The sequence below is a fragment of the Monopterus albus genome, unplaced genomic scaffold, assembly GCF_001952655.1.
Source record: "Monopterus albus unplaced genomic scaffold, M_albus_1.0 scaffold21.1, whole genome shotgun sequence".
NCBI lineage: Eukaryota > Metazoa > Chordata > Actinopteri > Synbranchiformes > Synbranchidae > Monopterus > Monopterus albus.
In genome coordinates, this window is record NW_018127901.1 from 2,779,530 (window position 1) to 2,798,279 (window position 18,750).

At 41.6% G+C, this 18,750-nt stretch overlaps 1 protein-coding gene across 4 annotated transcripts in view; it reads left to right on the forward strand.

The window, feature by feature from the left end:
* Nucleotides 1-18,750, forward strand: part of htr4 (5-hydroxytryptamine receptor 4) — a 141,204-nt gene that overhangs the window by 102,675 nt on the left and 19,779 nt on the right. The window contains exons 7-8 of one of the 4 annotated variants that reach the window (XM_020594036.1): nucleotides 5,363-5,462; nucleotides 6,969-7,233. The exons of 2 other annotated variants lie outside the window; for them this stretch is intronic. In XM_020594036.1, the coding sequence (XP_020449692.1) occupies nucleotides 5,363-5,426 (64 nt within the window). In that variant the 3' untranslated portion in view covers nucleotides 5,427-5,462; nucleotides 6,969-7,233. Of the gene's footprint in view, nucleotides 1-5,362; nucleotides 5,463-6,968; nucleotides 7,234-18,750 lie in introns of those variants that run through there. One more of the 4 variants, XM_020594037.1, reaches the window with a different exon arrangement.

An 18,750-nucleotide genomic window follows, 5' to 3' on the forward strand; every position in this document is an offset into this window, starting at 1 on the left:
TATTGATTTCTGGTGGAAAATCCACAAGCCACCCATCAGTACTTTACATTATAAGTATATAAGCTAATCAAAATTAGCTCCTACTTTACCAGCTGCAACTTTAAATAATTATAATCCAATAATATGATACATTAAAGGCGGCGGAGAGCGGTTAGTGCTGTTGTCTCACAGCGAGAAGATTCCGGGTTCGAGCCCGGGCTGAGTTTGCATGTTCTCCCTGTGTGGGTTCTCTCTGGGTACTCCGGCTTCCTCCCACAGTCCAAAGACCTTCAGCTTAGGTTGACTGGTGACTCTGAATTGCCCATAGGAGTGAGTGTGTTTGTCTACATGTCAGCCCTGGGACAGACTGGTGACCTGTCCAGGGTTGACCCCGCCTCTCACCCAGAGTCAGCTGGGATTGGCTCCAGACCCCCATGACCCTGTTAGGGAATAAGGTAATAGTTAGTGTAGATAATGGATGGATGGAATGAGCAATAATAAATTATTGACAAAAACCAAATTGCATTGCAGTTTGCTAGAGCTGGGCCGAAACCTTTGTCGTATGTTCTCCTGTTATTACTAGATCAGTTCATACCAGTGTTGACTTTACTGTAAGTTAAAAACCATGTTTAGTACCTCAGCTGCTGCCATTTTAATTTTCATTTCTCTTATTAAGCTGCAAGACTTTATAGAGTCAGTTTTGAATGAATGATTTCAAAGTGTTTAGTTGTAAGGAGCAATCAGCCATTTAATGTGGTGATATAAAACTTAAAGTCTTTAGTATCTCATTTAACTTGAAGCTGTTATTTTTAAAATGTTTTTCTCATTTCAATTTGGTGTCAACTTGCTTCATGTCTACACCATTTTGTACTAATGTTCACCAATAATATCCTCATTTAAAATAAAAAGACAACCTCTGGAAACATGTTAAACATCAGCAGAAGACGATCTCTCTGACTCTGCCTGGAAAGTCAGGTTTTCACTGGCAGAGCAAAGAGCAGCCTCTCCTCATTATTCACCGAGTTCTCTCCAGCTGGGAATATTACCTCTGGCTGGAAATATACAGCTGCTCCTCAGCCTCCTGCTGCTCTGTTTGTTCTGCATGCAGGAGGCTGGAGGAAAGGAAGGGCCAGACATATTCAGGCACATGCAAATATACTGTACATACACACCAAAATGCGTATGTGGAGTAAATGGGCACACATAGCATATATGTAATGCTGGTGTGTTATTATTTTCTGATGAAACCAGTGCTGGTTTTTTATGATGCCCTGGCAGAAGATTCAGATACTGGCTCATTTGCACACACAGAAATGGAAGCCCTGCCAAACTAATCACACTTGTTAAGAGAGAGAAAGTTTGCAGTTAATCACTGAACCATGCAGATAGAGCTAAAGTTGGTTTTATGAGAGGGTACGTTGGTTTGTTTGGACGGTGTCACTTCTGTCTGAATTGTTATTTTAGAACTTTACATTATAATGAAATGTTGCTTGGTTATTGGCCAAACGTTGCTTCTCAGCCTCCTCAGTTTGATATTAGACCTTTTTCTTCTCCTACCCTTGTTCTCTTTACTCCTCCCTTCTTATTCCTTTGCTCTTCCTTTTCCATTCTCTCTGTCTTTTTTACCCTTCCATTGTTCTGTCTCCCTCTCGGCCCTGCCCCTTTCTCCCCTGATTCCACGTTTATCGCCACTTGTGAGAGGGTGTGTGTGTGTCTGTGCACTGCATTTGCACTCATGTGAGAGATAAAAAGAGAAGATGATAACGGTGTGTTTGTCTCAGAGGAGAAGAAGAAATGAGCTGTGGGTGTATTTGCATTTTCATTCCAGTGTCTAGATTTGTTTCTGCTTCTGTCTGAATGTTTGCATCTGTGTGTGTGTCAATACACGCGTGTCTGGACTGCATTGTCCTGCAGATATAAACAAAATCAAACAGAAAATCCTAACAGGAAGTGTTGGGTCAAATGCTGCTCTGATGTTGTCAGCTGCATTCAACCACAAGCTCACAAGAAACAACTGCAGCTAACGCATTACACATGATCATCACCTGGCTCTGCTCCCAAATATTTTATAGCACAACAGAGAGACATTTACAAAAATGCAGCAATCACTGAGGACATAGAGGTCCATCTATTGTACACAACTCTAACAGGAATCGTCTTCTATTCTCCAAATAAAGTAGGGAAGACAACACACAGACCCAAAGGATCTTATTTCAACAACCACACAGTGCATTTGGCATCCCCAAATTTAATTCCATCTTTTTATTATATGTTTGTTGGAAATTTCCGTGTGTCCTAGAAAAATGTTTCTGTTTCGTTGGGTAGAAATAACATTTACCAAAGAGACATTTCCATCCTCCACTGTTTGGCTTTTGGGTCGGCCAGACAGAGAGAGTAATGATACCCTGGAGAGTCGGTGAATATCACTCGACTATAACATCACTGCCTTCACAGCAGCCATGTAAAGAACAGTCTGCGCTGGGCTGAGCAGGTATATTGAAAAGGCTGTGCTTTTGTTATAGGTTGAAATGGTTTCCATAGCAGCAGGTGGCACTGGGTGCAAAGCCAGCTGTGTAGAAAACAGCATTAAACTCATAGTGTATGGTTTCATAAACACTGGTAAATAAGAGTCTAAGTTTTGGGCCACCATGTGCCACCACAGCAGCTCCACCTCAGCACCGACTCTCCAAGTCTCTGAACTCTCCAGGGCTGAGACCTGGTGACTGTGAAGGCCACGGCATCTGACACGAGGGGTTATGTCAGTGTGTAGTTTGTGCAGTGCTAATCACTGCACCACTGTGCCGCCCCCTTTTTCTCTTTAAGTCTAAGAAAAGATATGTTTCCTACTTTGGAGCTATCTAGCGTCTGGATATCTTTTGTGTTTGTTGCTGTTTTTTATGGTTTCCTTCCCGTGTGACAGCTTCTCTCAGCTCCCGGTCACTCGATCTATAATTTCTCAGCCTGTTTCTTTTTTCTCTGTCCACTAACAAGTTTTTCAGTTGGTTCCTGCTAAAGTCCTGGGGCGCCGTTTTTCAGAGCGAGCTCATTATGTCCACATGACAAAGATTCGAGCTCGTTAAATGTCTCGTTTGTCCAGAGTTTCCAGAACGTTCTGATGTTCGTGTGTGTCAGAGAAAGAGACTGAAATAAGATTAACAGCCTCAGGTGATGTATATCGATAGTGTGTACTTAATGTGTATAAGTACATATGAAGTACATGTTAATGAGTCACTAGAGTTGTGTGTTCAGCTTAGATTGATTATCAGTGTGTTTTTTTTCTTTTAGTGATCTAAAAAAGTGTAGCTACATTACTGGGAATTCAGCCTGTATGGAAGATAAACTGCACAAAAATCTATATTTAACCCCGTTACCAAATAGATCTGAGTTTTTCTAGTTGTTAAGAGCTTTGCAACTTGTTTCAAGAAAACTTTCAATGGGTGCTTATAAAGATTTTGAGGGGTTTTTCTTATAAACGCAAATAGATTAGTAGGTATTTCATCAGCAGCCCAAGTGACAGACAGAACGTAGACCCTCGATTTGAAGTGTGAACAGGAACACGAGCACATCCCTCGTCCGTGTCTGTGGGTATGCAGACAGTATGTAAAACCCTTAACTCTACAAGCTTGTGTCCATTCTTTATGAAGTACCAAAGTACTATGATTAATTTCACAAGACCTCCAAGGAAAACTCTACATATTTAGTTCTGTTAATGAGGAAACTAATGAGGAAACTAAGGGGTCCATGAAACTATCACTTTCCTTTCACTCCTTATTTTCCCTTTACTAGTAGAGTGTTTTCATGGGTCAGACTTTCCAACGCCCTGGTCCAGCTCATGATTTCTTCATGTGGCATGAAATTTTAAACAGATTTCTGTCATTCCCAAAGGAGGGTCCCTACTGTTTTTGTTGACCTTTGACTTTTTGTACAGTGCCTCCACTAGATAATGGTTCATAATAAGAGATCCACAACGACTACTGGGCTGATTGAGTTTCAGTGGACATTCATCAGCCCAGAGAACAAACCCTTCCAGTTTGGGCCTTTGTGAGTTTTCCTCCCATCCACTTTGCACACAGGTGTTACCTTATACTGTAAACATACAATATATTCCCATCAATTCAGAGAATAAGTTCAAGCTCCTCTTAGTCATGAGCTGGAGAAACTGAGAGACGTTCAGTGAGAAACAGATGAATTTCATCAGCAGCCAGCTCCAGAATCTCTGTCGTGAGCCACCAGAATTTAAATAAGACTCAAGGAAACCTTTCTATTGGGAAACGGTCTATTCTGTCGAACATACTGGCAGCGTAGTGGTAATGATAAATACACCTACGACCTGCTTCAGACCTGTGGAAAGCAAGAAAGAGTCTGTTACTTCAAATTTGTATGTGTGAACATTATAAATGATCACGCTGTTTGTGTACGTGCGTCCTACGGGGTTTAACAGTGTAGTTACATTTGTTTCTTTTGTAACACAGATATCTTCAGCTAGATGCATGCACACACACACACGCTGTGTTTTTATTCCTTGTGGGGACTTTACATTGACTTACATAAATTTCCTGTAGACTTATTCTAACTTTAACCATAACCACTACTTGCCTAACCCTGACCCTGACCTTAAACCATGTTGTCCCCCTGAAATTAAGCGATTTCCTTGTGACCGAGTCCCCACAATGTAATACAAAGGCACCCCCCACATGCAGACACAATCAGTCTGGTCGTGCCTGCTGTCTGCTGGGTGGTCTGGCTGTAAACTAACCTTGTTTTCACCCTTCTCTCTCCCTCCCTCCTCCTGCTCCTGTCCTGTCTTACCTTATTCTGTGCCTTCTTTCCTTTCTGTTGCTCCTTGCTCTTGTTTACCTTTTGTTTATTTGTTCATCTCTGTTATTTCTTTCCTTTCCTTCATACCTTCTGTTCCCTTCTCACCTTTCCACCAATTTAACTACCTTTACTTTTTTATATTTTCTGCTTTTCTTTTTGTTTTACTGTTCCACACATTTTTCTTATTTCCTTCTTTCATCTTTCCTCCCATTGCTAAAAACATTTTTTCTTTTTTTTGTTTAATTTTGTTCCTACTCTTTTTCCATTTTTCCACTTCATCTGTTTTTCTCATTCTGTTTTTGCTTTTATTTCTTTTTCATTTTCACTCCCTTTGTCATATTTCTTGTCCATTTTCTTTTCATTTATTTGTTCATTTCCTCCTCCCCATTTTCTTGCTCATACTTTTTCCTTCATTCTGTCATTTTTTCTTCCCCTCCAAATATAACTGACACCTCTCTTCCCTTTCCTTCTGCTTTTCCTTAATAATTTTTATTCCTTTGTCATCCTTCCTTCTTTGACTCCTTTATTTCTTCCTCCCTCCCTCCTCCTCCTCCTGTCTCTGCAGTGGTTGCTCCTCTGCCTCCAAGCTGCTGCTCTGGTTCTGCAACACCAGGCCAGTGCCTGTCTAGTTGCTGCATATCTAGGGCACCTCAAAGCTCTGTCAAGTGAGTCTGCTGCCTCACACACTCACATCCACACAGGAAAACACACACCTTCACACAGATACACTCACTGAGCTCAGCTGTTATCAGAGGCGCATGTCAATATCTGTTTAATCTGCATAAATATAGAAGCATGACACCTGCACAATGGTCAAGACAAAACTATGCTAACACAATTTCAGCTGTAGTTTGTTTATTTTCTTAAACAAACAGTCTTGTAGTGAATCTTTACTCAAGTTTTGCTTCCCTAAAGCTGTTTTGAGTACAAACTATTCTAAGGGCAGCAGTTTGACCCTGAGGATGCCAAGCTCTGATTAGTCAAATCTTGGCTAATTAAAAATATCAAAATGATTTGGTTTTATTCAGTAGTGACAAAAGACGTCATGCAGGTATGTAACATTATATCTTTTTTCTTTTTGCTTCCTAAATGCATGAATTGTGTTCTGATAATGTTCATATGTGTCAGATTAGTTGGTAACATTATTGCTGTAATAACATTTCGTTTCATTTTGACAAAAAGTGGAAACTTATCATCCTTTGATCCTCTGTTTTTCAACATATCTTGCTAAAAATTTAATGTTTAAGTGGTTATATGAGGATGCATCTGACCATGCCCATTAAAATGTCATAAAAGTATTTCTGCTGCAGTGTCAGGGAAGACAAATCTCTCGCACACAGCCTTTATGCCACTTTATCTCAGCGGTGAAAGGAAGCAGCACTGTTGGATGTTTATTTGTAAAAATGAGGGTGATATTGTTCACTCAGTGCTGCCACTGATGAGCCCTGCTCTCCTGTTCCACTGTGGCAGGTCTGCACCTCTGATTGCTGAAACTCTGCTTACTTTACATTTACAGATTTTGCACTACACTTTAACCATTTAATCGCAAAACTGTTTCGACTGTAGTCATTTCTGCATGAAAGGCATGAAATCAAGGTGAAGCGCTCAACATTAGTGTAATAACAACAATTTAAGGCTGAATGTGTTTCAGGTTGGTTTTAGGTTTGGTTTTAGGGCTAGAAAAATTTTTTGGTTGAAAGTCAGTGTGAAGGTTGAGAGCAGGCTTATAAGAGTCCTCACAAGTATGGATTTACACACGTGTGTGTTTTGTCTGTGAGCCCGGCAGTGTATCTTGAGAGATAAGAGGTGCTGATAAAGCCTCTCCATCTTCTGTAGTTTATTTTCCATTACCTCTGTGTGTGTGTGTGTGTGTGTGTGTGTGTGTGTGTGTGTGTGTGTGTGTGTGTGTGTGTGTGTGTTTGTACCTGCCTTCCTTCTCTCTTCTTTTTCTTATTGTTTGCATTTAGTCTTTTATTTCTTTTCATCATTTTCTTTCTCTCTTGTTGTCTTTTCTTTTCCTTTACCAAAGGCTGTTACACTCGGCCCTGGTTTGATCCTCTGCAGTCTCCATTTTTCATTTTGCTTCTTATCATTTTGTTTGTGTTTGTAAGTTTGTGCGACTTGGCTGCTGATCTTCTCTGACTGTTGATCTGATTTCTGTCTCTGCTTAGGACCAAAAAGCCCCAAACTCTGTGTGAAAGAAAACTATAATGAAGAATTGGTTTTTTGTTAACAATTTAGGTTTTTCATCAGCTTCAGCTCTCTACATTTAAAAGGCTGTCTTCTCTCGTAAATACTGTCGACTCTTGATTGTTACTTTACACTGAGAAGGACAAAGACTTGCAGACTGTGTGAGGATAAATGATATGAAAATGAGACTGACAGCAGCAAGGCTTTTTCACCAGTAGACAGCTCTGACAATAAAGTTCTGTAATTGACCAAAATGTCTATGTGTGTGTTCGTTTGTGAGACTCAGACAATGACACACAGACAAAATATTGTCACTGGGTTTTCTCATATTCTATCCATGAGACTCTGTTCTTTAGTTCCTGAGGTCTGTCAGCAGCATTAAGGTCCTCTGACACATGGAGAATCATTGTCATAGTGTTTGCACTATACAGGAAACATGTGTCAAATGCCAGACACTGTAAAGTGAAAGTTTATTGTGTAATATGCTTCATGTGCACTGCTGCTGCTATACAAGGAAGTTAAAAGCAGGCCTCTGTGTTTGGAGCCAGTGCTTTTTTGCCTGTGCCCCTGCAAACCACCATAATAATGTCAGTGCAGCTTGCACAAAGACACAGTTGCATACCTCTTTAAAGCTACTTTTTCTAATGCAGGGGTCTCCAACACGCTGCTCGTAGGCTGTCAGTAGTAGCTCACCTAAAGGTTCAGAGAATGTGCAGTGTGTATCTGACAATGCATGCACGAGCGATGAAACTAAAACTGTTAATATAACAGAAGTTTGCTCAGTAAATCTGCTCAAGCTGCAATCTAATCAAATGCACACATCCCAGCTGAGCGACACCACGTCCTGTCCCACCTTAGTTAATGCACCTTTAAAAGTGAGACTGTCTTCTTCTTGCTTCTAAAACACCCTATCAAAATGGAAAGCCACCATAGTTTAAAGACAAAAACAATGAGAAATCAAGTTAATGCAGAACATACGATCTAACTGTATAAAATATATTCTTGAAAGTGTAAACACAAAATGCACAACTTTTCCTGTTTTCATTCACATCCCAGCTGGTCCTCTGGTGGGTTAGGTAGGCAGACAAGTTTGTCCATATGTCTCTGCATCTCCCACATCAATGACAGTGCAGCAGTAGCAGCCAACTGCAGTCACTGTTCACGTGTGGGCAGGCTAAAGGCCATTAGCCTAAAAGTCTAGTTGGAAACAGTGGCTTATGTTTGCAGCCCCCTGTTTTTACTACAACATGCAAGTACAGTTTGCTTTGCCAGTTTTCAAATGACATTTTTACACGAATAAATAGCACTTTCAACAGCACTGAGGACATTTGCAGGAAAGGCTGGTAGGAATCAGGAGCATTTTGCATAATAGATCTGAGAAGTGCATGATAAATGCTGAAGAAAAAAAGCACTGGCATCCCTTTTCATTACCTCCAGGAAGAGACTGCACAGCAGATCTCACTGCCAAGCTCACATTTGTTGTCTAATCTTCTTTACCAAACAGCAGCATTAACATTTTCCAGAAGGATTTAAAAACAATTTATGTGACTTAATGGAGCATGAAACGTAGGATCTGTTTTAAATTGATTAGATGTATCTCAGATTTAGTGTTGTCTGCCTGCAACACTTAGCGTAACAACTTCAGGGATCCACATTTACAGTATTACATTTACACTTTGGGTGTTTAGTGTGTGTTCACATTGTCAGTAAACGACAGTGAGGATCATTTAAGGTGATTCCATATAACTGCAGTAACTACAAGCACCCAACAGCAAGAAACCACCAAATCACAGTGGTTTAATATTCTAATGTGCTTTAATTAATGATTTTCATTATGGTTACTAGTAGGGAACTGATAAAAGATGTCACAAAGACAGTTTATGTTTAGTTTGGAAAGAGAGGAGAATGAAAAAGGAAGAGGATGCAGGGAGCTGATTAGAGACAGTGAGAAGGGTTTCAGTGTGCCAGGAGAAGAGCACGTATATTTATTTCCTCTCCATCATCCACTCATGTCTCTCTGCTCCTCTCTGGTCCACTTGTTGCTGCTGGCTGGCTGTTCCGGTCTAATTACACTGCTCCTCAACACTGTTTGCCTCCCAGAGGGGTTATTAGGCTGCCAGATCCCTGGGTAGACACACGCACAACATTTCTCTTTGTCTTATACACACATACACCTTCGCCTCATAATAAAAGACTTGGATTCTTTGACTCAAGCTAAAATCAGATCACCCAGAGCGCTTAAAATGAAGGTTCTGAGAGTTGCAAATCTTTTAGTGCTTCAACAAAGGAACTGTACAAAGAGCTGTTAAAATTGGGCAAGTGAGGACAAGCCCACCCCCTGTGCAGCGCTACACTGAGAGCGTAGGGAGTGTGAATCCATTCTAGACTCAAGATAGCTGCCTCCGGCTACATTTGAAAAAATAACCGGTATACTGTTTGGAAACTTCCAGTTGAAGTCTCCAGTCTGCAACAGCAGGTTCCTCTGCTTCCCACTCACAATCAGACTCTAGTTCCTACATCTCTATATACTGTCTTTTGTTTCTAGCTGCAGCCATTAGGTCCTGTTCTGACTGGCTGAGGGTGAACATGAGTCATCACCTCCAGCCAGTCACAGAAGGTGTGAATAACGTTAATTTTGTGTTAATAACAGCTGCTGGAGGACAGAGGGGAATCTGGGCTGGTTGTAAATGTGGATTTAGAGAGATCTAAACAACTTTAGGTGAATAAAATGTCACAGTTATGTTTCAAATACACTCGGTTACAAAAAGGGTCAAAAGGGCCATAATATACCAGTGCTTTAACTGTACAGTAACAAACCAGCAGGAACAAGAGAAAGAGCTTCCTTCTTCCCTCAGACCCACTGGTGAAGACAGACTGCTGACGCCTGTGCAGGACACACAGAATGTTCCCACCAACAAGATAAATCAGATCAAACTATGCATAGGGATGTGCTGGGTATTTAGGCCTTGACACAATGTGACAGGGGTGGGTGGGTGTTGAGTCCTAGGGTTGTCAACTGTCCCCTTGAAGTACGAAATCATTCCGTAATTGGAAACTAAATGAACTGTTCAATATTGAATCGATACAAAACACGGTTTGTTCTGTATTTATGAGTGAAAGTCTAGTTGAAAGAGGTTAGACTATTAACATTAGTGATTTGTATGTGATAGAAGGAAACCCCCCCGTCCCTGCAGCTCAGCCTGTCTGTCATGTTCTGCAGTGGAACTTCCACTACTCAAACAGAGAAGGCACTCCTTGTCATGATTCAGGACCAATCAGACCTGACAGGCAGTGCAGGATCTTAAAAATGGCGACCTACCAGCGAAAAACAAGGAAAAGGCTGCAACATTACAGAAGAGAATAGGAAAATGAATATAAATGGCTGGAATACATGAATGACAATGTGTACAATGAGCACTGCACCGCCTGCCATCGGGCTTTCTCAATAAGAAGTTTGTGACATTAAACAGCATGTATCTGGAGAAAATCACAAAAGGAGCGGGAGGAGGACACGGGGAGAGGGAGAACTGTTAAAGTTCATTGTCTGCCAGGCATCTCCAGAAGCTGTGTTGTCTCCCATAGTTCAGTTGCCCTAAATAGATACATCTGAATAACTGATAGATTTTTTTATTTAGAAGATTCCATCTGTAATCTAAAATGTATGATTGAACCCCCCACCCCTTATTTCAAGAAGGTGGCAGCCGTATTCATGTGTGCAGAAGTAGAATTACAGTAAAAAGACACATACTGGACACACACATATCATTTTATCTGACATACTTTCTGCTGACATGAAGAACTAAATGCTCTGAATGTTTGCAAACCTGTCACAGTCTTTTTCCACTGCTCTGCTGGTGTTTTTCTTTCCATTGTGATTTTCAGAGACTAGTCCTCTCATGGAAACATATGAGCAAACTGTGGTCGCTGGCAGCCGAGAAGTTGAGTGTGTATTTCTGACAGATGTGTATGAGAGAGAAATCTCGATCATCAGCGTGTCTGTGTAGTGAACAGGATGCACATGTTGACAAACAGCAGCTGAGACGCAGAGACTCCATTTGTTGCAGATCGCAGCGCCATTTTCAGAGCTATAAGTGTGAAAGTTGTCATAGCTCTTTTAAATGGTACTGCTGTATGCACTCAAATGACCATCCACCTGAAACCCTGCGCCACCGCCACCGCCACCGAGGAGGACATTTCCCTGAAGGACTGCTCTCGTCACTCATTCTTCTGTTTAAATAAAGAGGTACAGTTACATTGAATCTCAGTGTCAGCAAGGACGCTCCTGTGGCTGCAACAGCCCTGACAACTAAATATCTCTTGGTGCAGTGATGTTGTAATTCGAAAACATGAGGAATCATTTGAAGGAAAAAGGGGCTGTGGTGTGAATTTTCCTATGTGGCTGAATGAACAGTGTAGTAATGCACTGTATGTAAAACTGTGACTGTGGAGACTCTGTGTTCTGAGAGTTTATGAATGAGTGTGTCTGTATGTGATATTACCGAGCTTTAGCGTCCACAACTCACCAGGGAGCGCGTCAGGTGTCTGTTTGGAACTTCTCTCTAAACACTGGGCATATTTTCCTTTGTATGTTGAAAGAAAAGTGCTAGAGATTTTAAAAATTCACAGCCAAAAATGAGATTGACATGGGGGTGACCGGGGCAGTCAGTGATGCTCGCACAACACTGTTAAAGGACTTGTCAAAATTCATGATCACTTGTGATTTAGGCTATTTATGTTGTTGGCGCTCTGCACTGTTCAGTAGAGGAGCTGTGAAAAAGTAAGCATACTGGGTTAATCAGCTGCAGTTTGACAATGTAAAAAGAACATGTAGATGTTCTTATTTGGAAGAAAATCTAATATTTAATCTTTTAGTTTTCAAATTTGATGCCAGAATGTTTGTGTTGCATTTCAAGTAATTTTTGATATCTTTGTGTATGTGCGTGTGTGTGTGTGTCTTAGTACGCCTCATCTTTGCTCGGCTTTATGCATCCTTGTATTTTTGAGTGAAAGTGTGTGTGTGTTTCTGAGCCTTCCAGGTCTCTAGCAGCCCTGTGTTTGTTTGGCTGCTGTTTTGCACACAGTAAATCCTAGAGGAAATGTTCTTAAGAGGCTTTTTGTTCAGCTAAACAAAATGATTATTGCATGTTCTTCGTTTTTATTGGCGACACATGCCAGCTTTTATTGCAGTGGGTGGATATTGGTAAGAGCTATGCAGGGGCTTTAATAGCTGGGCTCTGTACAGAGATTCTGTTATTGTTGCCATTTCACTGAAGGATTCAGTTCTTTTAGTGACATAAGAACATGCGGTTCTAAGGAGAGCTGACCCTCAGCTTTGGTACAGGACACGATGACACGGTACACTGATCACTCTGCAAGGACTGTGTTAGATCAGAGCTCAGCTGCAGAGATCATTCATGCCCTCTGTGTCTTTTAAATTGATGCAACACGTTTGACCTTAGCACTGAGCAATTAACTAATGGAGCACTAGTGTCATTACAAATGCGACTGTAGATGAAACACATCTCAAACTTGAGCATTTTGTGAAGCTACTTTGAAAAACAAAATGAAAACACTAATTGTGTTTGTTTTGGGTGCAGCCTTCATCAGGATGTGTAACCTGCACAGTATGAACAGTATACACCACAAAACAAAGCTTCATCTGCTTCTCACCAGGATGCAACACTGACAGTAGCTCCAGTATAATATTTTCAAAGTTAAAGTTTACAACAAAATGCAAACTAAATCACAGCCACAGAATACAGAAGAATATTAAAGGTGCAGTGTGTGAGATTTACTGACTACTAGTTGAGAGGTTGTTGCAGACTGCAACATTCAACAGAACTCTCATATATTGTGTTAAACAGTCGTTTCACTGCTATTACTACCGTAATTGTAGGACAAATTGTGCACTCAGAAAACAATTGCTGCTGACTTAACCAAGCAAAAGCTAACAGCAGCTCACTTGACTACAGTGGGTTACCCTGCACTGGCCACGTTTTAGCTATCAAACAAAAACTTTTGGTTAATGTTACTTGTTGCTAGGAGCATCATTCCTCATTTGAAGCTACCTCCTCAGTTTCTTTAGGTCAATATAATGTGTGATAGGAGAGTGTGTGTGGCTGAACCTAATTGTCAGTATGTCTGCTCACCTGAAATTGAACACTGATCATCAGATTTTATGCAGAGCTGCAAAACTGCACACAAATAGAAAATATGAAAATGAAAAAATTATGCATTTTTATCACATTTTGTAGAACAGCCCATTGTTGAGCCCTATTAACTGGCTGCGAGGTCGTCTAACAGCCAAGTAGATTAATGGGACACTGCTGGTTTTCAACACTTAGCAAAAAGCTCAATGCACCTGAATTTGTTGCTTTGTTCTTTTGGTTTTTGTGCGGTGGTGCACACTGCTAGCAGAAATACACAAAAGGAACAAATGTGTCATCATCAGTAACCACATTAAACTGGTCAGGAAGGATTTTCACTTCCTAATTGAATCGCCTCGCTGGGTGGCCTGCTGTTCTGCACAGCTCTGACTCTCGTTGCTGTTTGCTCTTTGGTCTGTTTCTCTCTCTGTGTGCCTCACACATGCACACACAGCGCTGTCAAGATGAAAGACGACAATTACTATAAACAATATAGATGCATTTGGTTCACATCTGCACACACACAGACATGTACACAAATAAACAAATGCAGCATAAACAATTCATATGTGGTTCACAGCTGCTACGTACATATGTGTACAGGCCTATTAGTGAAACTACTGCCCAACGCTTTGTTCATGGGTCTGCTTTTCCAAAACTACAATATCTTGTGTAAATGATGTCGATAAATTTACGTACAAACACATATTTTAAGTTATGTCCATCCAGAAAGTTTCCTATATCTCTTGGGCACAAATATTCAAGTTCTCCATCTTTTTCTCTTAATCCTGTAAAAACACACATATACACAGAAGAGCACTGGTCACTTGATTGATTAGAACTAAAATTAGGAGACCTTTGGAAATCTTTGGTCGAGATTTAATTGATCTGGTTTTTTTGTTTGTTTGTTTTTATGCATTTTATTGACACAAATTCTAGTATGTTTATGCCTCCTTGAAAGACGTTTTGTGATTATCCATCCAGATGTTTATCAGCCTGAGGAAGCAGAGCTCTGTCAGCACAGGTTCAGATTTTTGACAGATTCTGTGAGCTGCTCAGAATTTGCTGCACACCCTGAACTTTCTACATGTCCTGTACGTTGCTTATCACACAGCAGCCAGGTGACATTGTGAACTCCTACACTGACAAGTTAGTTTGCAGTTTTGCAACACTCTCACATATTGATAATGATAATCACTTTTATTGGCAAAGTATGTTACACACACAGGATATTTGTCTCTGTGCCAGCTCACACACACACACACCAATGGCAGCACTGTCCCTGCAGGGCACTGCTTTGATCATCGGGGGAAACTCAGCGTCTGCCCAGAGACACTTCAACATGTAGACTGGGGAAAATGGAAAGTGTACTGCCAACGTTCCGGTTGAGCCACAGCTGCCCCATGCCATTGCTGGGATGTTTCTGGGAGGTTCTCCTGACAACATCAACCACAGCATCAGCACCTGTGGTCGCTAGATTGAAAGGTCATCTGCAGCATATTTAAAGTTTGAAAAGCTAAATATAGAGCAGTGTGTGTTGCTATGGGAAAGGCTGCAGCCACTGTGGGCGGCACGACTGATTAGAAATAACACAGTGAGCACAAAGCTGCTTCACCTCGGGTCACATAGTGGCACTAATATATGAAATTTCCTTTATGAAAGATTCTGGGCTGCACAGCTGAGATGGAAAAAAGAGAATTTGTTTCCCTTAGTTTTCTTTCATTCTCAAACACACACAGACGTTTTCTCCTTGGTCTCTGTGAGACACAAACCTGTACATAAACCCAGTACACAAATATGCACACACACGTATTCTGTCTCTCTGAGGTTTCATTCATGATTACCTCTGGCCTATTGATGCAGGTCTGTTTGCTTTCTTCTCTCTGAGCATCATATAAATATGAAGATATTTCCCGTGGTCTCATGGGGCTCCGTGCTTCACAAGTGTAGTTCCCCTCCCTTCCAGGTAGAAAGCTCTTGGCAGGAATTTCCCCCTCGGCCCCACTGCGCTGCCACAGCGAGTCACACAGAAATCGGAACTGGGTGAAATATGCCCAGAAAAAAATGCCGTGTGGATTGTGGGGGTATTTGTCAGTGATGATAGTGGTTCAACAAGGCCTCATACCTACACAGCAAAATAGGTCAGTGCCTCACAATGGATTCCACATTTTCTGATCCACCAGCTGTCTGGTTACTGTCTGGTTTAAGCTCGCTACACATTGGTTAAAATCAGAAAATGTTACTTTCCTGAATAAATGAAATGAAGGCTGGTTGTTTGGACATGAGATGTGGTGTTGCATCACCCTCTCCAGCCTCCTCCCTCACTTGCTTTGTGTAGCTACATCCTCAGGGTACTTCTGCCTTTGCTAGTGTGAGAGGACAGTTGTTTCTGGCACAACAGAGATCAGGAAATAAAACTGAACAAAGAGCCAAGGCTACTGATGACAGTTTTTGAGTTTTTAATATTTCTGTCTTTTAGAATGAAATTTTTCATAAAATTCTGAATAGATTTGGTTGAAATGTGAAGGTCACATGCTCTCAGAGTCCTTTAAATGCAGCTTGGCAAACTCCGAGCTAGCTCTAAAATGTCATATCATGCTTTTAATTTGGTGATTTATGGCTAGTTTCTTGTCTTAACATGCAGTGTTAGGAAATGAAGCATATTGTGTTTGAGCAGCCAAGAATTGGTCTGGTAAAGTTATGTTGTGCTGTGTTTGATCTGTAGTAATGGAGCCTACTTGAGGAGGGTATACTATCCAAATGCATAGATGAGCTTAGTGCATGGAAGGTGGGTTTTATTGTTTTACCACACAGAAGAATGTGATGTTTAACATTTTAGGAGAGGATCAGTAGAGTAGGTGGGGTTTATGGCTTTTAGGGCCTGGTTCAGCAAACACAAAAGGAAATTTGGGATTTAATGAATGCCATATGGAATAAGGTATCTGTTTACCTTTAATGAACCAAGCTAGCAGGGGGTGGGTTTGTAATCTCTGAGAAAGCATAAATGTTAAGGGTTTGGAGATGCTTGTCAGAGAACGCTGGGAAGGTCTCCTTTCCCTGGCGGCAGATTGGAGCAGACAGACTGACATCTCATCCTCAGGCCGATCCACCAACATGTCAACAAGTCTGGGATCAGATTAAACATCCCCAGTGAGCTGCTGGTCGTTTCACCCAGACATCAGGGACAGTGACAGCACGCGCACACACACACACACACACACAGATGCTCCTCCACTGGATCAGCGTAAAGGCCTCTTTACACAGAGGAGAGTGCATGAACTCTGCTCAGACACCTAGAGCTGGTTTGGTTCATCAGCTCTTCTCTTCCCACACACAAAACGTGACCACACACTCATCGGCATTTCTTGGTGATATGAAAATGGCACCGTCCAATATACCCATATGTCAGATTTGTCTTATCGCTGATGACACTGAGCTGTCTCTACTCACAGTGATGACCACTGGCCTAATATTTCTGTCAGTTTTCCTATTTATACAGGATTCTTTGCTACTATTTTGTGATGAGGAGGTTAGCGCTGTCGCCTCACAGCAAGATGGTTCTGGGTTCGAGCCCCAGCCAACAGGGCCTTTCTGTGCTGAGTTTGCATGTTCTCCCTGTGCCTGCGTGGCTACTCCTGCTTCCTCCCACAATCCAAAGACACACAGCTTAGACTGGTGACTCTAAATTGCCCGTAGGAGTGAGTGTGAGTGTGAGCGTGTGTGGGTGTTTGTTTACATGTCAGCACTGTGACAGACTGGTGACCTGTCAAGGTTGGACCCCGCCTCTCGCCCAGTGTCAGCTGGGATTGGCTCCAGCCCCCCCGTGACCCTGTTTGGGAAGAAGCAGCATAGATGATGAATGGATGTTGCCGTGTGTGGGAAACATGCAGAGCTGTGGTAGTGACACAACCGTCTTTCAAGTCATAACTGTTTGTGTTTTACTCATAATATTAACAGGCATGAACTCTCACAGAACAATTATAGTTTTAATGTTTGATTGTTTTATTTACCTTTTACTTCTAAGTACATTTCAATTAGGGTTCAGTCTTTTTCTGCAGAGGGTTTTAAACATTCACTTTGGAGAAAGATTTCACCTTTTTGGGTTGAGATTTTTCTGTTACTTTACATTTTGGATATCAGAAACAATTCCAAGCTAAAGACCATTTTCATTTATACAGAGTCTTTTGGTTTCGGTCAGGTTTTCATCCGGTTCACCTGTCCATGAGACTTTTGTTAAAGGAACATGCAGTACAAGATCTTAAATTAATTTAACTTGTGCTAAAGCGCATTATATACAGTACACTGGTTGTCCATTGTTTATACAAGTTGACAGTTTTTGTGCCTCTGCTTTATGAGTCTCTGCTTTATCTAAGAAATTAAATAAAAATTTAAGTCAATAACAGCCACATGGAAGTTTATCTCTGAGAAAGAATAGGCTCTGTACAATTACACAACTCACACTGCTCTTGCAAACACCTTGAAAACAGCGTGAACTGATGCACACTGAGGTAATCTAGTTCTTCACAGCGTACATGCCGATATGGCACAAACAACAGACACACACTGACACACACTGGTGAATTCTCCTCATTCCATTCATGTAAGCACTTAGTTGAGGAATAGTGCATTGCAGACGTCAAGTCATCCCCAAATAATCAAACCTCTGCTCTACTGAGAGCCAGCAGGGCACACACATACACATACATCCTTGTAGTTGTCACTTACTGGGTCCCTACACTCATTTCCAGGAGACCTTAACCAAAGCCAACAATGGATATAACTTTACACCACATGGTTTTTGTAGAAGTCTAATGAACTACATCGAGGGGCTCAGACTCTGGGCCTGACAAGTGATGCAGGTCCCCTCAAAGCTAGTGGGATACAGATTTTGGGTCCCCACAGGTATAGACAAAGAAAGCCAAACACACACTTGCAACATTGGCCTTTTACATTTACAACTTTTAGTGCAGCGTCTTCTTGAGGAGGAATCCTGCTTGTTTAAGGTTTCAGCTTTGGTGCTCATGTGTGTGCACATGCTGTCCAGTGTGCACACACAGACACCTGTACGTGTGTGTGGCGCTGATTTACTCACAGGCCTGCCTCCATTCGTCACCCTCATGCCTCAGTGGTTGTGTCCAGACTAAAACCTGCTCTAATGTTCTGGGACAAACCGAGCAGGAGGCAGGTCAGAGTTTTCAGCTGGAGTGCAGCTCAGCTCCGTGCAGCTCAGCTCCGTGCAGCTCAGCTCCGTGCACCTGCAGCGCTCTGAGAGTCGGAACATTTTCACTGTGGCTATGAAGGAAAGGTTCTATAGGCTTTTAGTGGCCTACTGCAAAGAGAAAAAGCTTTTAGAGTGCAGGTCCAGGACTATTTCACTTGCAAAATGAAGAATAAAAAGGCACGTGATTATGTGCTGTTTGCTCTGATACTTCCATACAGTGACGTGCGGTGAGGTTGACAGCTGGTGAGGCACCGACTCCTTTACAGTCAGATTTACAAATACAAATGAACCGTTTGTCTGTTAGCAGACAATGCGTTATGTTTTATATCTCATATCAACATTCTTCACACAAACGTGGCCCATATTTAATTTGAGGTTAAAATTTATTCCAATTGA